This window comes from Lissotriton vulgaris, chromosome 3_1, assembly GCF_964263255.1.
Source record: "Lissotriton vulgaris chromosome 3_1, aLisVul1.2, whole genome shotgun sequence".
Classification (NCBI taxonomy): Eukaryota; Metazoa; Chordata; class Amphibia; order Caudata; family Salamandridae; genus Lissotriton; species Lissotriton vulgaris.
In genome coordinates, this window is record NC_141689.1 from 8,913,351 (window position 1) to 8,936,191 (window position 22,841).

At 49.8% G+C, this 22,841-nt stretch overlaps 1 protein-coding gene across 1 annotated transcript in view; it reads left to right on the forward strand.

Annotated features, from left to right (window-relative positions):
• Positions 1 to 22,841, forward strand: part of LOC147725809 (uncharacterized) — a 403,274-nt gene that overhangs the window by 366,858 nt on the left and 13,575 nt on the right. Inside the window, exon 5 of the mRNA XM_086959986.1 lies at positions 9,898 to 10,117. Coding sequence (XP_086816112.1) covers positions 9,898 to 10,117 — 220 coding nt within the window. The remainder of the gene's footprint in view (positions 1 to 9,897; positions 10,118 to 22,841) is intronic.

The window sequence follows — 22,841 nt, forward strand, 5'->3', positions numbered from 1 at the left end:
TTTGGACTATCTCGCCGTGCCAGAGCCTCGGGCCTCCTGCAGGCACTGCACTGGCTTCCCGTCCGGAAGCGGATAATTTTCAAGGCCTTGACTTTGGCGCATAAAGCTCTGCATGCCTCCGGAGCGAAATACCTTCAAAAAAGGCTGGCTTTTTACCATCCAGCCAGGCCTTTGAAGTCAGGATCCTTGTTCCTCGCCACAGTTCCTCGTGTCAAAAGGGCACGTATTGGAGGCCGTTCTTTTAGATTGCTGGCTCCCCAGCTATGGAATACGTTGCCAGTGGCCTTACGCAGTACTTCAAACTTACTGGCCTTTAGGAAGGGGCTCAAAACTTGGCTTTTTACTTCTTAGCTGTTTACTTGGGTTTCTTTTTCTTTTTGGATCCTCTGTTTTTATCTCTCTTTTTTTTGTTATGTTATGAGATAGGTGTGCAAACCAAAGCGCCGGGACACTCTCTGAGTAGCCGTGCGCTATACAAAACCCGTATAACATAACATACCAAGCAAGCTATTGCCCAGAGTTGCAGAGTGGGACTCCATGATTGGAAGAGGCACCAAGGCGAGAATTATCAGGTCCGTGGAATTTTGAGCCCAAGACCCGCCGAGGCGGGGAATTGAACCCTGGTCCCGTGCTAGACATCTGCATCAGGGTCTGCCGCTCTAATCATTGAGCCACACTTCTCCTCCAGTATGCTGCTGATCTCCACCACATGCTTGCCACGTGTCTCCGACTAACTACATTCTGGTCTGAGGTCGCATTTGTGCTGAGCAGGTTATCAGGCGATGCGATCTATTTGACAGAGAAAGAAATAGTACTGGGGTCGGTATCCGAACCAGGCTACTTATCCAAACCCTTAGTCTCAGTCATTATTATTTCTGCACGTCTTTGCATTGCCAGGGCTTGGATTGATGTATCTAGTCCCAAAATTTCTGATTTTTGGTTATCATTGAGGGGGGTATACGAAATTGAACTTGCGTTAGCCAAAGCTCAGGGTTTACGCTCAAGGGTGAAGTTTGGGAGGGTTTGGTCAAGTGTTCAGTGGGACTAACTGTTCTATGTCTTATGCTTCCATTATTGTCATGGATTTTTTTTTTTATTATTCATTTTTATTCACTTAGCATTTGACATCTGGCTTGGTTTACGTTTATGACTGTCTGATGTTTGATTCTGTTTGACATTTTGATGCTCGTTAATTCCTCCTTTTTTCTTTTTGTTTTCTGTGCCACAAACGCTCTCTTGTCTTTGTTTCACTTGTGACTTAAAAAACTATAAAAATATATATATATATATATATATCTACTACCTAAATATATGTATTCCAAAATACAGATGTAAAACTATCTACTACCTAAATATCTATTTATCAAAATATAGAAGTTAAAATTTCTACTACCTAAATATCTATTTATAGAAGTTAAACTTTCTACAACCAAAATATATGTATTCCAAAATAACAGATGTAAAAATATTTTATTCCTAAATATCTATTTATCAAAATATAGAAGTTAAAATATCTACTAACTAAATAGTTGCTGCAGAAGTCCAGGAGCCCTCCACAAGCTGTCCCATGTCGGATGACGAACTGTAGGAGGGTCAGTGGCCAGGACCACCAACAAGCCTTGGCAAATGCAACAGGTGCATCGCAGAAAGAAATGCTGGAGTGGGGACCAGCAAGATCCAGGGAACTCATCCATTACAAGTCAGAGTTGGCCCTCAGCAGCAGAAGAGCCAGCAGGAATTTATGGAGACCCTGGAAGGACCCTCTGGCAGCAGGTACAGGGAGTGCAGGGAGGCCCAGCAGCACCCTGAAGATGGAGGCCCACATCACAGGAGATCCGGAGAGGACATTGCTTTTGCAGCTGAGTGATGCTTGAGGCTGGGGATACTTAGTGCTCAAAGACCTCCGAACTGGAGAGCCAACAAGCCATCATAACGGCAAACAGACGCTGAGCACAGGGGTTCACCAGCACCTCCACAAGGGATTGCAGTCTTCCAGCTTGCACAGAAGACAGGTCTGGCCTCGGGAGAGTCACCAGATCACTACCTGTGTCGCAGAACCTTCAAGAGTCCGTGGGACAGCAGGATCCACAAGCCAGCCTTCGTTATTGTGCCTGGGGCTGCAGAGGAGCGACTCCTTCACCCCAAGGGAGATTTCTTCTTGCTGTCCTTGATGCACACAGAGACCTTGTGTTTCAGGAGGATGTACGGCTACCGAGGTTGCAGAGCCTTTGCAGAAGACAGAGGCAAAGTCGCAGTAGGAGCCCTCCTACTAGTTGCAGTCTTGTCTTGGGCCCCTGCTAAGTCCAGCAGCAGATGCCAGTGTCCTGCAGCAGAAGAGTCTTTGTAAGGGTCTTGCAGATGAATATTAGGACCCACCCTCAGGGGAACCCTTAAGTAACCCAAGAAGGCAGTTGGACATCTTTTATGGTGACCCACCTATCGGGGGGGATTCATGAAAGCCACTTGGGTGGACTGACCAGTGAGATGCTCCAGGGGCCTCTGCTCATCTTGCTTTCAAGATGGTAGAATCAAAGGGCAACCTGGGAGAGCTCTGGGTACCTCTCTGGGGGAGGAGCTGGACAGGGGGTTGTCACTCCCCTATCCTTTGTGGGGTTTGCGTTAGAGTGGGAGCCATGGGTTCCTGAACCGGTGCAAACCGGTTTATTCAAGGAGGGCACCAAATGTGCCCTTCGAAACAGTCTGGAGGTGCGCAGAGCACCTCCGCCCCAGCCTGGATACATCTATTTCTAAAGGAGAGGTGGCTATACCTCTCGTCTACAGGAAATTCTTTGTTCTGCCTTCCCAGCCCGAGGTAGGCTCATCAGCAGGGGGGGCAGAGCAGAAGTTAAAATATCTAGAACCAAAATATCTGTATACGTACAATAATAGTATTATAAAAATAATATTAGAATTAGAAAACTATCTACTCCAAAAAAAGAAGTTGCAAAATATTGTTAAAATATATTATTTTAAATAATAGCAATTAAAATGAATAATAATGTTAATTTAAAAAAATGCATCATTTAAAATAATTTTCTTAATAGGTACAAACAAATTAACTAGATGTGTAATTAAAAAAACATGTTTCAAAATTATAAACATTATGAAGCACATCAATATTTTAAACTAAGAATGTGTATAATCAATTAAACTTTGTTTGATTATACTACAAAAAAATTAAGGGCCTGATTACGATGATGGTGGGATTCCCACCGCCATTGTAACTGTTCGGGGGAGAAATTTGTGGTCCTGGGGCACTGGACCAGGGCAGCTTAATTTGTGCGGGTGCTCCAGCAAAATGTGAGATTATACACGTGTAAATGATAGAAGATGAATCAGATTTGTTTGCACTTTATTGCCAGGAAACCCCTCCCAACATGAAGTGAAAAAGAAATACTTTTAAAATTCAATAATGAGCCTGGAAGTCTTAGCAAAGACTTGGCATTTAAAGACACATTTCTGGAGTAAAGAACAAACTCATGCAATGCAATTTAAATATATTTTAGATCAATGTAAATGCAGAGAAGAGAGAAAGAGACAGTTCTAAAATACACTAGGCATTATAGCCTCAGCCAAAGATCCTAGATAGATGGCTGAGGGGAACCACACATTTCATTTCATCGAGGTAGTTCGACGAATGGACTGGGGCTGATCATTTATACTATTTCAATGATGAACCATTGACCACAAAATCATGAAATTATCAGGTGCTTTGACTGCATGACGCACTTTGGTCACTTCTCGGAAATATTTAGGGACAGAGAACTGACAACCACACTACTTGATGTTTGACCATGAATCATAATGAAATTGAATATCTATTAAACAGGATTTGCGTCACTTCAGGGAAATTTTTATCAGTTTACTAGTATTCCTCTTAGCTTGAGGAGTTCCTGCCTGTTCTTGCGGTATCTACGTCGGTGTAAGAGAAGAAGGGCACATTGAGGGAGTGGGCGTCTGGGGGAGCTGGGCCTCACTGAGGAGATGCCTTGTGAATTTGTCCAAGAGGCACTTTGGGGTTACTGAGACAGCATGGTCAACTTAACAGATTCCTATATGCTAGCTGGTGGGGCCTTATCAGAGTCTCATGCCTCAGGTGTGGGTAGAATGGGCCTGGGGTACTATATGATAAAATAGACCATGCTTCATAACCAAGTTTAATGCCTGCCTATGTAAGATGTTCATGTTTTGTATTGCGGTGGGGCTGCAGCCCGCAGCACCCGCGGCAATGCAAAAGATAGACATTGCAGGGCACTGTGAGCAGATGCCTTTGGGCGGGAGTAGGCCGGAAGAACTATAGAGGCTGGTGCGGTGACCCCGTATAAGAAAACCCCAAACGTTTAAAAAAAACTAAAAAAAAATAGTACCCCAAACAGGCGTAACATAGAAAGACAAAAGTTTGCCTGCATAGGGAGAACCATGGAGGTCATGGCACAGCTGATGAAGCATTTAACAATGTACCTGTTCGTAGCTGATTATCGGGAATACATCTTTCGGCGGGAATCGTAGACTGTTCACACATGTCCCCCCGCTGCACTTCAAGTAGCCTACATACCCGGCTATATCAAGGGGAGAGCAATCGATCCAAGGGTTGGGATAGTGATCTAAGTACCGTCTCTCTTTCTTTGGCCATCGTCTCTGGGTCCGGTCTGAGCTTCGATGCAGGCCTGCCGATGTGCTGCTAACAAGAGAACCCCCGCACTGAATGCTCTTGAGTCCTCTCTTCATGTTCCACCATCAGAGATCTCTCCAGCCCAAGCACTTCAAGCGCCTCCTTGAGGGAGCGAAGTTTCCTCAGTCCTCCCTGGTACTGAAAGATGATGCGGAAAGGATGGCCCGAGGAGTACAAGATTCCTTTGCCACGGAGGTGGCGGGTCACTGCTCTGAATTTTCGCTGCTTGTACAATTTAGACCCTGCTAGGTGCTGAAAGAGTGCAGGAATATGACCTTGCAATTGTATGGGCTGAGATTCTTAGGCCTTGTGAATTAGTTGTTCCTTCAGCTGGAAACCGTGAACACATACGAGGATATCCGGCCGCGGAGCCTTAAACCCTCTGGGGAGGCCCACCCTGTGTACCTAATCCATCTGTACTTCCTTTGTGTCTTCTCCGCCTAGGACATGTCGAAAGAGGGCTAGGACATAGGCCCTAAGATAGTCCTCCTCTGCTCGCCAAGGCACTCCCCAAATCCGTACCTTGTTTCTGCAAGAGCGGTTCTCGAGATCCTTGCAAGTCCAGACACTGCTCCCGCATGCGGATTAGGTCTTGTTGCATCGTGTGGATTTCTTCTTCCCTACTCATGTCGTGTTCTTCTAGGGTGCCCACCCGTTTTCCCACCTCCTCGATACTCCTTTAGATTGGCGGAGAGTTGGCTTAAGCTCTTGAATGTCTTCTTTGAGGGAGGAAAACCGCTCCGACATAAAAGCCTTGGTGGCCAGTCCAGCCACTTCGGACGGGCCTTCATCTGTAAGCATGGTGCTTGTTGAACTGGAGGTTCCAGTTTGCTTAAGTAGCAATTCTTTCAAAGATCTGCCCTTCCAGCGCGCCACAGCCATTGTGCTGCTTTATTACTACTATTGCTCGTCAGGAGACCCGTCCGTTGGCAGGGTCTGTGGCAGGCTGAAGTTCATCTCGTACTCCGTCCTTGTTTCCCTCTCCCGGAACTTCCAGGCTGATAATGGCAGTGCTTGGGGCCCTTTTGTATATTCCTATGCTGCGGCCTGACGGGGAGCCTTAGTCGAGCCGACGTCGCGGGTGCAAAAGCGCACCATCCGAGAGATCCAACCTAGTAAGCATGAGGTGTTAGGCGCAGAGCCAGCCCCTTGCTAGCACCTACTGTTGTATAAGTAAGCCCCTATGCCTTTACATAGGTTGCCTGCAGCCCGCTGTAGCCCCGATCCAGGCCGGGAGATTCAAGGCTGCTTCGGATCGTGCCCTTCTCCTGCGCCACAAGTGAGTGACCCCCAGGCTATGGGTCTCCTCTTCTTCTGCTTGCAGATCCAAGCCTTCACGGGTGGCCGCCGTCTAGAAGCACCCGAGTCTTCCACTTATTGCTGCGTGCACGGGGTGCCTCCGCCGACCTGGGGTCTAGGAGCGCATCAGGTAGTCTCAAGGGCCGATTGCTCTGCACCCTGTGTCTGGGGGGTCCGCCGTGCCCGCCTCACCACCAGCCTCCCTCAGGTCGCTGCGGGTTTGTTACCAGCTACTATGCCCTGCTGTCAGGCTGTTGAGCCTTATTGACAGTTATCGGCAGCTTCCTCGAACAAGATGCCTCGTCCTATGTCCGTCATTCACCAGCCCAGCCTCTGCGTCTGGTCCAGTAGCGGGGTCCGCAAAGCACCAGAGCCAGCCTGCACCAAGATTGCCTGGATGTCACCTCTCGTCTGGGTGACCCTCGAGGCAATTCGCTGCTTCCACCGGGCCAAGATGGCCGCTCACCTCCGTCACTGCGCGCCGCCGTGCCCCAGCGCCTTACTCTCTAACCCCGCGGCATCGGCTCTCCCGGAACTGCCCCGTGGCTGTGTAAGTATCTTCAACCCACCGGGGCGGGAGCCTGCAGCACAAGGGAGATGCTGTTTTCCACGCTGCAGTTGCCGCATCAGCACTGATGGCAGTCAAAATGGCAGGTGCAGTATCTTCCCCGCTGGCCGCGACCTCAGTGGGCTCTGGTCACTCTACAGGGATGTCACCACCAGCCAGGTGAGTCTCAATGTGGATGTAGCGGCCGCACAGCCTTGGCGAGCCGTGAGGACCTGCCGCTCAGTTGGGCCGGACTCCGCCGAAGTCCAGAGTCCCGCCTGCAGCTTGTCCGGCCTGAGCACTGTGCCTGCCGTCCGGTAGCCCGGGCTAGTGAACTTAAGAACACAGCTAATTGGGCTCGTCCCTGGTATGCCTCTGTTCCTCGCTAGTACCGGGATCTCCTAAATTAAGCTTTAGGACCGGATATGGGATGCAATACAAAGCTTCAGAGTGGCAATGCCGGAGGGATACGATTATGTGTCCCATCCAGCTGCCATCTTGGCCACGCCCCAAACATAACTTTTTAAAGGTGTCGACCCAGCCCAATGCATTCACTTTTGCTTTCAACTGTGTAAGCTGTGGTCATGGAGACAATTCACAATACTTCTCCTCAGGCATAATTTTTATTGATGTACTGCTCTTAATAACACCTATTTATCTTTGGGGCAATTTTTGGACAATGTTTGTAAGTCTTTGGAGATTTTTGTGTTGCTTTTTCTTCAGCGTGTGGTTTTTCTCACATTCGATTAGTCCCACATGTGCATACATCTTGGAAATACACATCGACATTGTGTAATAATCATTGTCACTTTCACTGAAAACCGACACTGAGGAACTCTTTGACTGTGGTTTAGATGATGATCAACTTCGTTTGGTGTTGATTTACCTCAGTTGATGTGACTGCTTGGCCTTGTGGGAGTGCGTCAAACGTTGCTGGTGCACTGCTCGCTTGGCCATTTTGTCTTCACCCTGTGGTGCACTTACTTTTCCCTTTTCCTTGCAAACTGTCACACAATGGTTCACTTTGCCACAGCGTTGCACATTTGTCCAATGGTGGGGCATCTACCGTTGTGTGAAGATGACAATCCACATCTGAAACACATTTTCTTTTTCAGTGGAGACATCCCTTTACGTCTCTCAGCTTTAGGCTTTTCATGTTTGACTGACGCACTTTGGGAACCTCCGGCCTCCATGTCAGTCACCTGTCGATTAGCATGCTCTTCAGATCAGGCAGCTATGAGGGCTTGCTCCAAGCTCAGAGTTTTCTTCAGCATTCGTCATCAAAAGGAATCTGACAGGATCTGAGGTGGGTAGCGTCCTCATTATTGAATTCACTGACTTTACAGTCCTTTGCAAGGAGATCCAGTCATCCAACAATTTCATCAACGGTTTCACCTCCTCTCTGGCGTTCTTGTAGCGCCTGTAAACTACATTTGGGAGTGGATTGAACTTGACATCCCGGGCTGCTTTAATTTGAATGTACGCCACTCGACCATCATGTGGGATCTTTTTATGGCTTCTTTTACACCTTCACCAGCCATGTGGTTCAGATACTTGATGATCGTTTTGTCGTTCGTTTCATCTATTGCATCTATGAAATCCTCAAAAGACTCTATCCAAGCAGTCCATCTGTTACCAATATTGTGTTTTTTGACAGCGTCAAATGATAATGGTGGTTTTAGGAATGCAGCAGCAATATATAGCCGGTTCTGGTGGCTCAGTGGACTAATACATCCACTGCAGGGGCCTGTGTTTGACCTCATGGTCACAGGTTCAAATACCGGTGGGTCCACTCAGCCTTTCATCCATCTGAGGTCGATAAAATGAGTTCTGTTCAGGATCAACCTTGACAGATTGAGAACCTTGGACCTCGCCCTTACGCTCCATGGTAGCTCTCTGGTTATTGTCCCGTCCCTGTCAAAAACAACCCCAACCCTCACTCTGAGGCCGTTTCACAACATGCCATGGTATGATGTTTCTGTTTAATCGCTTTGGTAAATAGACACGCCTTTTCGTATTCAAATGCTTTGATAAGCAGATGATGTTATGACATTCAGTTGCGTTTGTGCTTAAATGTCTCTTTGTAACCACCTGATTGACCTCTGCTTCAGATTACAGCATAACTCGCACAAGATTATAACCATCACCTGCCTTTCAAAACATGTTTGCATACACCTTCAATGTTAACACTCCATATGACTTTATGATTCGTTATCCCTGAAAACTGTGCACAGGCTGGTGTTGCTCTGAGACTTCACAGGTGCCAGCGTCGATTCTGCACTTCGACTGCGGCACACGTGGCACACATGAGCGGTTTGATTTACCACTGCAAACTCTCTGGGAGAGCACTGTCGATTTGCAGGTTACTTATCCCCTACTCGTCGCCAGTTGTAGCGTCCTTCCCAGTCTGGGCACTGGCCAATGACGACATCATCCGGAGAGTAGTTATACATGTCTTTATTTTTCAGGGTGTAAGCATTCTAAACCTGCATTCACTTCATTATCCTCCAACGCCTACGTCACAGGTCTACGTTGTCCAACGAGAACCAAAAGAGTTCTGTCATTCTTTATTTACACAACACTACAGAAATTACCTATATGTTCAAGAAGTGCACCTGAAATGTGTTACTTAGTGATGACATAGAACATGTTGAGCATACATAAATAGTTTGTCATCATTAGATCCAGGGCGGATGCTAAGCAGAGCATTGTGGGCAGCTGGCTAGAGCCCGCACTCGGCACACCAGCTTGGGGCCCCACCAGTGCGACACTTCCAGGCTACCGCAGCACAGGTACACTGGTTCTCTTGTGGCCCGCCTTTCCAAGTGAAAGAAAGGTGTCTCATTGCAACTGGACACATGAGAGGGGCCCCCCTCCTTGAGTTTCACTACTATGGTGTAGCGAGGTGAAGCCTAGGGGAGGGGGGCATCTCCTGTGGTCCCAGTTGCAAGGAGACACCATCTGCAGGTTTGTCCTGCAATGAGACATCCTGTATGGCTGCCCACACAGAGGCATCCCGGGATAGCTATTGCAGTTTAGTTCCCCACAAGTATTAACCCTCTATGGGTAATAAGCAACTCTCACACCTTCGGCTGATTATGAGCCGTAAGAGGCTTGTAGGTGGCTGAGAGGGAGGGTCTGCACAATGCAGCTTCAGAAGTAGGGGCATCTACTGAGAAGCAGACTGCCCTGAATGTCTCACGTTGATTGCAAATTAGCGGGCCTCACACATTCGCATGCTTCCAGAGGCCCTGAAACATACTAGAACCGTCCCTGGTTAGATCCTCAGTGTGGATGAAATGGGATCTGTTTGTAGCTTATCAGGATGTGAAACTGTTTGCTGTTGTAGAAATAGTCTAATCATATTTTTCTTCTTCAGTGGGCAGAATGTGATTGGTAAAGTCGTCAATCGAGTGAAGGGAATAGAAAGTCCATACAGCGGGCACTTCACCTTGGTGGCACCTAATGGCTCTACAGTTCCCGGACATATTGATGACAAGAATTCGCTGTTCCGTTCTCTGGCAATTGCTAAAGGGCTGGAGAAGGAAGACAGAATAAACATGGCGGCAGTGGAGCTCAAGATGAAGGTTCACAAGGAGGTAATGTGGGTTTTAAAGTGGCGCCCAGGCTGTGACTCCACTTACCTTGAGCCAGACTGGGCTTACAGCACAATGGCTCCTGAGCAGGAGTGATTGTGATGAGAGCCTCCTGCATCAATGTTACCCCCTCTCATTTCAATAGCACGCCTTCTTTAGGATCAGTGGGTGCTGGTTTCTGGTGCACCCTATCCTTTCCCATATCCCTTCCTCTCTTGCCTCTGTGAGTGAGATATCCTCCCCTTACACTTCTCACTGCCTTCTCTTCTGATGTTAGTTTATAAATGTGTCTTTTACTCAGCAAAAGATGTTGAGTAGTAGGATCCCCAATGTGGAATAAGGTATGTCATGTAGGATGAGTGGGGTAGTGAACACTAATAAGTACTGGGCAGTAGAAGGGTCATTGTGTTCAATGACCTCCCGGAAATGGAGCAATGTCACTGGTACCGAAAGTTGAGAATTACTGAAAAGTTAGTAAAGTAAGAGCCTTTTTGAACCATCTGCAGATTGTAGGCATACCCATTCTGTGTGCAGCACGGACTGTATTGCATGATGCCCATGTAGGGGACAGCATTTAGACCGTAATGTGAGGAGGTCCTGAAGTGTGGTGGTGACCTGTCTGTGAGGAGTACGTGAAGCACATGAACACCTCTGTGACAAGTTAGTGGAGTGCAGCAGTCAAAGCAGAATCTTGCAGGACAGGTGTCCGCGGTGCAGCAGTGACGCTCTAAGCTATGAGTGGAACACAGTATTGGTCCCTCTGTGACAAGTTTGTGGAGTGCAGTGTTGACCTCTCTATGAGGAGTTTGTGGAGCGCGTGAACACCTGTGTGAGGAGTGTATTCAGAGTGCAGTGGTGACCTCTCTATGAGGAGCTTGCAGAGTGCTTGAACACCTTTGTGTGGAGTGTATCCAGAGTGCAGTGGTGACCTCTGTATGAGGAGTTTGTGGAGTGTGTGAACACCTGTGTGAGGAGTGTATCCAGAGTGCAGTGGTGACCTCTCTTTGAGGAGTTTGTGGAGTGCGTGAACACCTGTGTGAGGAGTGTATCCAGAGTGCAGTGGGGACCTCTATGAGGAGTTTGTGGAACGCGTGAACACCTGTGTGAGGAGTGTATCCAGAGTGAAGTGGTGACCTCTATGAGGAGTTTGGGGAGCGCGTGAACACCTTTGTGAGGAGTGTATCCAGAGTGCAGTAGTGAACTCTCTATGAGGAGTTTGTGGAGCGCGTGAACTCCTTTGTGTGGAGTGTATCCAGAGTGCAGTGGTGACCTCTCTATGAGGAGTTTGTGGAGCGCGTGAACTCCTTTGTGTGGAGTGTATCCAGAGTGCAGTGGTGACCTCTCTATGAGGAGTTTGTGGAGCGCGTGAACACCTGTGTGAGGAGTGTGTCCAGAGTGCAGTGGTGACCTCTCTTTGAGGAGTTTGTGGAGTGCGTGAACACCTGTGTGAGGAGTGTATCCAGAGTGCAGTGGTGACCTCTCTATGAGGAGTTTGTGGAGCACGTGAACACCTGTGTGAGGAGTGTATCCAGAGTGCAGTGGTGACCTCTATGAGGAGTTTGTGGAGCGAGTGAACACCTGTGTGAGGAGTGTATCCAGAGTGCAGTGGAGACCTCTCTTTGAGGAGTTTGTGGAGCGCGTGAACACCTTTGTGTGGAGTGTATCCAGAGTGCAGTGGTGACCTCTCTTTGAGGAGTTTGTGGAGTGCGTGAACACCTGTGTGAGGAGTGTATCCAGAGTGCAATGGTGACCTCTCTTTGAGGAGTTTGCGGAGCATGTGAACACCGGTGTGAGGAGTGTATCCAGAGTGCAATGGTGACCTCTCTATGAGGAGTTTGTGGAGCGCGTGAACACCTGTGTGATGAGTGTATCCAGAGTGCAGTGGTGACCTCTCTTTGAGGAGTTTGTGGAGTGCGTGAACACCTGTGTGAGGAGTGTATCCAGAGTGCAGTGGTGACCTCTGTATGAGGAGTTTGTGGAGTGTGTGAACACCTGTGTGAGGAGTGTATCCAGAGTGCAGTGGGGACCTCTATGAGGAGTTTGTGGAACGCGTGAACACCTGTGTGTGGAGTGTATTCAGAGTGCAGTGGTGACCTCTTTGAGGAGTTTGTGGAGTGTGTGAACACCTGTGTGAGGAGTGTATCCAGAGTGCAGTGGTGACCTCTCTATGAGGAGTTTGTGGAGTGCGTGAACACCTGTGTGAGGAGTGTATCCAGAGTGCAGTGGTGACCTCTCTATGAGGAGTTTGTGGAGCGCGTGAACACCTGTGTGAGGAGTGTGTCCAGAGTGCAGTGGTGACCTCTCTTTGAGGAGTTTGTGGAGTGCGTGAACACCTGTGTGAGGAGTGTATCCAGAGTGCAGTGGTGAACTCTGTATGAGGAGTTTGTGGAGTGTGTGAACACCTGTGTGAGGAGTGTATCCAGAGTGCAGTGGGGACCTCTATGAGGAGTTTGTGGAACGCGTGAACACCTGTGTGAGGAGTGTATCCAGAGTGCAGTGGTGACCTCTATGAGGAGTTTGGGGAGCGCGTGAACACCTTTGTGAGGAGTGTATCCAGAGTGCAGTGGTGACCTCTGTATGAGGAGTTTGTGGAGTGTGTGAACACCTGTGTGAGGAGTGTATCCAGAGTGCAGTGGGGACCTCTATGAGGAGTTTGTGGAACGCGTGAACACCTGTGTGAGGAGTGTATCCAGAGGGCAGTGGTGACCTCTATGAGGAGTTTGGGGAGCGCGTGAACACCTTTGTGAGGAGTGTATCCAGAGTGCAGTAGTGAACTCTCTATGAGGAGTTTGTGGAGCGCGTGAACTCCTTTGTGTGGAGTGTATCCAGAGTGCAGTGGTGACCTCTCTATGAGGAGTTTGTGGAGCGCGTGAACTCCTTTGTGTGGAGTGTATCCAGAGTGCAGTGGTGACCTCTCTATGAGGAGTTTGTGGAGCGCGTGAACACCTGTGTGAGGAGTGTGTCCAGAGTGCAGTGGTGACCTCTCTTTGAGGAGTTTGTGGAGTGCGTGAACACCTGTGTGAGGAGTGTATCCAGAGTGCAGTGGTGACCTCTCTATGAGGAGTTTGTGCAGCACGTGAACACCTGTGTGAGGAGTGTATCCAGAGTGCAGTGGTGACCTCTATGAGGAGTTTGTGGAGCGAGTGAACACCTGTGTGAGGAGTGTATCCAGAGTGCAGTGGAGACCTCTCTTTGAGGAGTTTGTGGAGCGCGTGAACACCTTTGTGTGGAGTGTATCCAGAGTGCAGTGGTGACCTCTATGAGGAGTTTGTGGAGCGCGTGAACACCTGTGTGAGGAGTGTATCCAGAGTGCAGTGGTGACCTCTCTTTGAGGAGTTTGTGGAGTGCGTGAACACCTGTGTGAGGAGTGTATCCAGAGTGCAATGGTGACCTCTGTATGAGGAGTTTGTGGAGTGTGTGAACACCTGTGTGAGGAGTGTATCCAGAGTGCAGTGGGGACCTCTATGAGGAGTTTGTGGAACGCGTGAACACCTGTGTGAGGAGTGTATCCAGAGTGCAGTGGTGACCTCTATGAGGAGTTTGGGGAGCGCGTGAACACCTTTGTGAGGAGTGTATCCAGAGTGCAGTGGTGACCTCTGTATGAGGAGTTTGTGGAGTGTGTGAACACCTGTGTGAGGAGTGTATCCAGAGTGCAGTGGGGACCTCTATGAGGAGTTTGTGGAACGCGTGAACACCTGTGTGAGGAGTGTATCCAGAGTGCAGTGGTGACCTCTATGAGGAGTTTGGGGAGCGCGTGAACACCTTTGTGAGGAGTGTATCCAGAGTGCAGTAGTGAACTCTCTATGAGGAGTTTGTGGAGCGCGTGAACTCCTTTGTGTGGAGTGTATCCAGAGTGCAGTGGTGACCTCTCTATGAGGAGTTTGTGGAGCGCGTGAACTCCTTTGTGTGGAGTGTATCCAGAGTGCAGTGGTGACCTCTCTATGAGGAGTTTGTGGAGCGCGTGAACACCTGTGTGAGGAGTGTGTCCAGAGTGCAGTGGTGACCTCTCTTTGAGGAGTTTGTGGAGTGCGTGAACACCTGTGTGAGGAGTGTATCCAGAGTGCAGTGGTGACCTCTCTATGAGGAGTTTGTGGAGCACGTGAACACCTGTGTGAGGAGTGTATCCAGAGTGCAGTGGTGACCTCTATGAGGAGTTTGTGGAGCGAGTGAACACCTGTGTGAGGAGTGTATCCAGAGTGCAGTGGAGACCTCTCTTTGAGGAGTTTGTGGAGCGCGTGAACACCTTTGTGTGGAGTGTATCCAGAGTGCAGTGGTGACCTCTATGAGGAGTTTGTGGAGCGCGTGAACACCTGTGTGAGGAGTGTATCCAGAGTGCAGTGGTGACCTCTCTTTGAGGAGTTTGTGGAGTGTGTGAACACCTGTGTGAGGAGTGTATCCAGAGTGCAATGGTGACCTCTCTTTGAGGAGTTTGCGGAGCATGTGAACACCGGTGTGAGGAGTGTATCCAGAGTGCAATGGTGACCTCTCTATGAGGAGTTTGTGGAGCGCGTGAACACCTGTGTGATGAGTGTATCCAGAGTGCAGTGGTGACCTCTCTTTGAGGAGTTTGTGGAGTGCGTGAACACCTGTGTGAGGAGTGTATCCAGAGTGCAGTGGTGACCTCTGTATGAGGAGTTTGTGGAGTGTGTGAACACCTGTGTGAGGAGTGTATCCAGAGTGCAGTGGGGACCTCTATGAGGAGTTTGTGGAAGGCATGAACACCTATGTGTGGAGTGTATTCAGAGTGCAGTGGTGACCTCTTTGAGGAGTTTGTGGAGTGTGTGAACACCTGTGTGAGGAGTGTATCCAGAGTGCAGTGGTGACCTCTCTATGAGGAGTTTATGGAGTGCGTGAACACCTGTGTGAGGAGTGTATCCAGAGTGCAGTGGTGACCTCTCTATGAGGAGTTTGTGGAGCGCGTGAACACCTGTGTGAGGAGTGTGTCCAGAGTGCAGTGGTGACCTCTCTTTGAGGAGTTTGTGGAGTGCGTGAACACCTGTGTGAGGAGTGTATCCAGAGTGCAGTGGTGACCTCTCTATGAGGAGTTTGTGGAGCACGTGAACACCTGTGTGAGGAGTGTATCCAGAGTGCAGTGGTGACCTCTATGAGGAGTTTGTGGAGCGAGTGAACACCTGTGTGAGGAGTGTATCCAGAGTGCAGTGGAGACCTCTCTTTGAGGAGTTTGTGGAGCGCGTGAACACCTTTGTGTGGAGTGTATCCAGAGTGCAGTGGTGACCTCTATGAGGAGTTTGTGGAGCGCGTGAACACCTGTGTGAGGAGTGTATCCAGAGTGCAGTGGTGACCTCTCTTTGAGGAGTTTGTGGAGTGCGTGAACACCTGTGTGAGGAGTGTATCCAGAGTGCAATGGTGACCTCTCTTTGAGGAGTTTGCGGAGCATGTGAACACCGGTGTGAGGAGTGTATCCAGAGTGCAATGGTGACCTCTCTATGAGGAGTTTGTGAAGCGCGTGAACACCTGTGTGATGAGTGTATCCAGAGTGCAGTGGTGACCTCTATGAGGAGTTTGTGGAGCGAGTGAACACCTGTGTGTGGAGTGTATCCAGAGTGCAGTGGTGACCTCTCTATGAGGAGTTTGTGGAGCGCGTGAAAACCTGTGTGAGGAGTGTATCCAGAGTGCAGTGGCGACCTCGCTTTGAGGAGTTTGTGGAGCTCGTAAACACCTGTGTGAGGAGTGTATCCAGAGTGCAGTGGTGACCTCTCTTTGAGGAGTTTGCGGAGCGCGTGAACAGTAGTGTGAGGAGTGTATCCAGAGTGCAGTGGTGACCTCTCTATGAGAAGTTTGTGGAGCACATGAACACCTTTGTGTGGAGTGTATTCAGTGTGCATTGGTGACCTCTCTATGAGGAGTTTACGGAGGGCGTGAACAGTAGTGTGAGGAGTGTATCCAGAGTGCAGTGGTGACCTCTCTATGAGGAGTTTGTAGAGCGTGTGAACACCAGTTGTGAGGGGTATATCCAGAGTGCAGTGGTGACCTCTCTATGAGGAGTTTGTGGAGCGCGTGAACACCTGTGTGATGAGTGTATCCAGAGTGCAGTGGTGACCTCTCTATGAGGAGTTTGTGGAGGGCGTGAACACTTGTGTGAGGAGTGTATCCAGAGTGCAGTGGTGACCTCTCTAAGAGGAGTTTGTAGAGCGCATGAACACCTGTGTGAAGAGTGTATCCAGAGTGCAGTGGTGACCTCTCTATGAGGAGTTTGTGGAGCTCGTGAACACCTGTGTGAGGAGTGTATCCAGAGTGCAGTGGAGACCTCTCTTTGAGGAGTTTGCGGTGCGCGTGAACAGTAGTGTGAGGAGTGTATCCAGAGTGCAGTGGTGACCTCTCTATGAGGAGTTTGTGGAGCGCGTGAACCCCTGTGTGAGGAGTGTATCCAGAGAGCAGTGGTGACTTCTATATGAGGAGTTTGTGGAGTGTGTGAACACCTGTGTGAAGAGTGTATCCAGAGTGCAGTGGTGACCTCTCTATGAGGAGTTTGTGGAGCTCGTGAACACCTGTGTGAGGAGTGTATCCAGAGTGCAGTGGAGACCTCTCTTTGAGGAGTTTGTGGAGCACGTGAACCCCTGTGTGAGAAGTGTATCCAGAGTGCCGTGGTGACTTCTATATGAGGAGTTTGTGGAGCGCGTGAACCCCTGTGTGAGGAGTGTATCCAGAGTGCAGTGGTGACCTCTCTATGAGGAGTTTGTGGAGGGCGTGAACACCTGTGTGAGGAGTGTATCCAGAGTGCAGTGGTGTCCTCTCTATGAGGAGTTTGTGGAGCATGTGAATACCTGTGTGAGGAGTGTATCCAGAGTGCAGTAGTGACCTCTCTTTGAGGAGTTTGCGGAGCATGTGAACACCGGTGTGAGGAGTGTATCCAGAGTGCAGTGGTGACCTCTCTATGAGGAGTTTGTGGAGCGCGTGAACACCTTTGTGTGGAGTGTATTCAGAGTGCAGTGGTGACCTCTCTATGAGGAGTTTGTGGAGGGCGTGAACACCTGTGTGAGGAGTGTATCCAGAGTGCAGTGGTGACCTCTCTATGAGGAATTGTGGAGCGAGTGAACACCTGTGTGAGGAGTGTATCCAGAGTGCAGTGGTGACCTCTCTATGAGTAGTTTGTGGAGCGCGTGAACACCTTTGTGTGGAGTGTATTCAGAGTGCAGTGGTGACCTCTCTATGAGGAGTTTGTGGAGGGCGTGAACACCTGTGTGAGGAGTGTATCCAGAGTGCAGTGGTGACCTCTGTATGAGGAGTTTGTGGAGCGTGTGAACACCTTTGTGTGGAGTGTATTCAGAGTGCAGTGGTGACCTCTCTATGAGGAGTTTGTGGAGCGCGTGAACACCTGTGTGAGGAGTGTATCCAGAGTGCAGTGGTGACCTCTGTATGAGGAGTTTGTGGAGTGTGTGAACACCTTTGTGTGGAGTGTATTCAGAGTGCAGTGGTGACCTCTCTATGAGGAGTTTGTGGAGTGTGTGAACACCTGTGTGAGGAGTGTATCCAGAGTGCAGTGGGGACCTCTATGAGGAGTTTGTGGAACGCGTGAACACCTGTGTGAGGAGTGTATCCAGAGTGCAGTGGTGACCTCTATGAGGAGTTTGGGGAGCGCGTGAACACCTTTGTGAGGAGTGTATCCAGAGTGCAGTGGTGACCTCTGTATGAGGAGTTTGTGGAGTGTGTGAACACCTGTGTGAGGAGTGTATCCAGAGTGCAGTGGGGACCTCTATGAGGAGTTTGTGGAACGCGTGAACACCTGTGTGAGGAGTGTATCCAGAGTGCAGTGGTGACCTCTATGAGGAGTGTGGGGAGCGCGTGAACACCTTTGTGAGGAGTGTATCCAGAGTGCAGTAGTGAACTCTCTATGAGGAGTTTGTGGAGCGCGTGAACTCCTTTGTGTGGAGTGTATCCAGAGTGCAGTGGTGACCTCTCTATGAGGAGTTTGTGGAGCGCGTGAACTCCTTTGTGTGGAGTGTATCCAGAGTGCAGTGGTGACCTCTCTATGAGGAGTTTGTGGAGCGAGTGAACACCTGTGTGTGGAGTGTATCCAGAGTGCAGTGGTGACCTCTCTATGAGGAGTTTGTGGAGCGCGTGAAAACCTGTGTGAGGAGTGTATCCAGAGTGCAGTGGCGACCTCGCTTTGAGGAGTTTGTGGAGCTCGTAAACACCTGTGTGAGGAGTGTATCCAGAGTGCAGTGGTGACCTCTCTTTGAGGAGTTTACGGAGCGCGTGAACAGTAGTGTGAGGAGTGTATCCAGAGTGCAGTGGTGACCTCTCTATGAGAAGTTTGTGGAGCACATGAACACCTTTGTGTGGAGTGTATTCAGTGTGCATTGGTGACCTCTCTATGAGGAGTTTACGGAGGGCGTGAACAGTAGTGTGAGGAGTGTATCCAGAGTGCAGTGGTGACCTCTCTATGAGGAGTTTGTAGAGCGTGTGAACACCAGTTGTGAGGGGTATATCCAGAGTGCAGTGGTGACCTCTCTATGAGGAGTTTGTGGAGCGCGTGAACACCTGTGTGATGAGTGTATCCAGAGTGCAGTGGTGACCTCTCTATGAGGAGTTTGTGGAGGGCGTGAACACTTGTGTGAGGAGTGTATCCAGAGTGCAGTGGTGACCTCTCTAAGAGGAGTTTGTAGAGCGCATGAACACCTGTGTGAAGAGTGTATCCAGAGTGCAGTGGTGACCTCTCTATGAGGAGTTTGTGGAGCTCGTGAACACCTGTGTGAGGAGTGTATCCAGAGTGCAGTGGAGACCTCTCTTTGAGGAGTTTGCGGTGCGCGTGAACAGTAGTGTGAGGAGTGTATCCAGAGTGCAGTGGTGACCTCTCTATGAGGAGTTTGTGGAGCGCGTGAACCCCTGTGTGAGGAGTGTATCCAGAGAGCAGTGGTGACTTCTATATGAGGAGTTTGTGGAGTGTGTGAACACCTGTGTGAAGAGTGTATCCAGAGTGCAGTGGTGACCTCTCTATGAGGAGTTTGTGGAGCTCGTGAACACCTGTGTGAGGAGTGTATCCAGAGTGCAGTGGAGACCTCTCTTTGAGGAGTTTGTGGAGCACGTGAACCCCTGTGTGAGAAGTGTATCCAGAGTGCCGTGGTGACTTCTATATGAGGAGTTTGTGGAGCGCGTGAACCCCTGTGTGAGGAGTGTATCCAGAGTGCAGTGGTGACCTCTCTATGAGGAGTTTGTGGAGGGCGTGAACACCTGTGTGAGGAGTGTATCCAGAGTGCAGTGGTGTCCTCTCTATGAGGAGTTTGTGGAGCATGTGAACACCTGTGTGAGGAGTGTATCCAGAGTGCAGTAGTGACCTCTCTTTGAGGAGTTTGCGGAGCATGTGAACACCGGTGTGAGGAGTGTATCCAGAGTGCAGTGGTGACCTCTCTATGAGGAGTTTGTGGAGCGCGTGAACACCTTTGTGTGGAGTGTATTCAGAGTGCAGTGGTGACCTCTCTATGAGGAGTTTGTGGAGGGTGTGCACACCTGTGTGAGGAGTGTATCCAGAGTGCAGTGGTGACCTCTCTATGAGGAATTGTGGAGCGAGTGAACACCTGTGTGAGGAGTGTATCCAGAGTGCAGTGGTGACCTCTCTATGAGGAGTTTGTGGAGGGCGTGAACACCTGTGTGAGGAGTGTATCCAGAGTGCAGTGGTGACCTCTGTATGAGGAGTTTGTGGAGCGTGTGAACACCTTTGTGTGGAGTGTATTCAGAGTGCAGTGGTGACCTCTCTATGAGGAGTTTGTGGAGCGCGTGAACACCTGTGTGAGGAGTGTATCCAGAGTGCAGTGGTGACCTCTGTATGAGGAGTTTGTGGAGTGTGTGAACACCTTTGTGTGGAGTGTATTCAGAGTGCAGTGGTGACCTCTCTATGAGGAGTTTGCGGAGCATGTGAACACTGGTGTGAGGAGTGTATCCAGAGTGCAGTGGTGGCCTCTCTATGAGGAGTTTGTGGAGCGTGTGAACACCTGTGTGAGGAGTGTATCCAGAGTGCAGTGGTGACCTCTGTATGAGGAGTTTGTGGAGGGCGTGACCACCTGTGTGAGGAGTGTATCCACAGTGTAGTGGTGACCTCTCTATGAGGAGTTTGTGGAGCACGTGAACACCTTTGTGTGGAGTGTATCCAGGGTGCAGTGGTGACTTCTCTATGAGGAGTTTGTGGAGCACGTGAACACCTTTGTGTGGAGTGCATTCAGAATGCAGTGGTGACCTCTCTATGAGGAGTTTGTGGAGCGCGTGAACTCCTTTGTGTGGAGTGTATTCAGAGTGCAGTGGTGACCTCTCTATGAGGAGTTTGTAGAGCGTGTGAACACCAGTTGTGAGGGGTATATCCAGAGTGCAGTGGTGACCTCTCTATGAGGAGTTTGTGGAGCTCGTGAACACCTGTGTGAGGAGTGTATCCAGAGTGCAGTGGTGACCTCTCTATGAGGAGTTTGTGGAGGGCGTGAACACTTGTGTGAGGAGTGTATCCAGAGTGCAGTGGTGACCTCTCTAAGAGGAGTTTGTAGAGCGCATGAACACCTGTGTGAAGAGTGTATCCAGAGTGCAGTGGTGACCTCTCTATGAGGAGTTTGTGGAGCTCGTGAACACCTGTGTGAGGAGTGTATCCAGAGTGCAGTGGAGACCTCTCTTTGAGGAGTTTGTGGAGCGCGTGAACCACTGAGTGAGAAGTGTATCCAGAGTGCCGTGGTGACTTCTATATGAGGAGTTTGTGGAGCGCGTGAACCCCTGTGTGAGGAGTGTATCCAGAGTGCAGTCGTGACTTCTATATGAGGAGTTTGTGGAGTGTGTGAACACCTGTGTGAGGAGTGTATCCAGAGTGCAGTGGTGACCTCTCTATGAGGAGTTTGTGGAGGGCGTGAACACCTGTGTGAGGAGTGTATCCAGAGTGCAGTGGTGACCTCTCTATGAGTAGTTTGTGGAGCGCGTGAACACCTTTGTGTGGAGTGTATTCAGAGTGCAGTGGTGACCTCTCTTTGAGGAGTTTGCGGAGCATGTGAACACCGGTGTGAGGAGTGTATCCAGAGTGCAGTGGTGACCTCTCTATGAGGAGTTTGTGGAGCGCGTGAACACCTTTGTGTGGAGTGTATTCAGAGTGCAGTGGTGACCTCTCTATGAGGAGTTTGTGGAGGGCGTGAACACCTGTGTGAGGAGTGTATCCAGAGTGCAGTGGTGACCTCTCTATGAGGAATTGTGGAGCGAGTGAACACCTGTGTGATGAGTGTATTCAGAGTGCAGTGGTGACCTCTCTATGAGTAGTTTGTGGAGCGCGTGAACACCTTTGTGTGGAGTGTATTCAGAGTGCAGTGGTGATCTCTCTATGAGGAGTTTGTGGAGGGCGTGAACACCTGTGTGAGGAGTGTATCTAGAGTGCAGTGGTGACATCTGTATGAGGAGTTTGTGGAGCGTGTGAACACCTTTGTGTGGAGTGTATTCAGAGTGCAGTGGTGACCTCTCTATGAGGAGTTTGTGGAGGGCGTGAACACCTGTGTGAGGAGTGTATCCAGAGTGCAGTGGTGACTTCTGTATGAGGAGTTTGTGGAGTGTGTGAACACCTTTGTGTGGAGTGTATTCAGAGTGCAGTGGTGACCTCTCTATGAGGAGTTTGCGGAGCATGTGAACACTGGTGTGAGGAGTGTATCCAGAGTGCAGTGGTGGCCTCTCTATGAGGAGTTTGTGGAGCGTGTGAACACCTGTGTGAGGAGTGTATCCAGAGTGCAGTGGTGACCTCTGAATGAGGAGTTTGTGGAGGGCGTGACCACCTGTGTGAGGAGTGTATCCAGAGTGCAGTGGGGACCTCTATGAGGAGTTTGTGGAGCGAGTGAACACCTGTGTGTGGAGTGTATCCAGAGAGCAGTGGTGACCTCTCTATGAGGAGTTTGTGGAGCACGTGAACACCTTTGTGTGGAGTGTATCCAGGGTGCAGTGGTGACTTCTCTATGAGGAGTTTGTGGAGCACGTGAACACCTTTGTGTGGAGTGCATTCAGAATGCAGTAGTGACCTCTCTATGAGGAGTTTGTGGAGCGCGTGAACTCCTTTGTGTGGAGTGTATTCAGAGTGCAGTGGTGACCTCTCTATGAGGAGTTTGTGTAGCTCGTGAACACCTGTGTGAGGAGTGTATCCAGAGTGCAGTGGTGACCTCTCTATGAGGAGTTTGTGGAGCGCGTGAGCACCTGTGTGAGGAGTGTATCCAGAGTGCAGTGGTGACCTCTCTATGAGGAGTTTGTGGAGAGCGTGAACACCTGTGTGAGGAGTGTATCCAGAGTGCAGTGGTGACCTCTCTTTGAGGAGTTTGCAGAGCATGTGAACACCTGTGTGAGGAGTGTATCCAGAGTGGAGTGGTGACCTCTCTTTGAGGAGTTTGCGGAGCATGTGAACACCGGTGTGAGGAGTGTATCCAGAGTGTAGTGGTGATCTCTCTATGAGTAGTTTGTGGAGCGTGTGACGACCTGTGTGATGAGTGTATCCAGAGTGCAGTGGTGACCTCTCTATGAGGAGTTTGTGGAGGGTGTGAAGACCTGTGTGAGGAGTGTATCCAGAGAGCAGTGGTGACTTCTCTATGAGGAGTTTGTAGAGCGTGTGAACACCAGTGTGAGGGGTATATCTAGAGTGCAGTGGTGACCTCTCTATGAGGAGTTTGTGAAGCGCGTGAACACCTGTGTGAGGAGTGTATCCAGAGTGCAGTGGTGACCTCTGAATGAGGAGTTTGTGGAGCGTGTGAAGACCTGTGTGAGGAGTGTATCC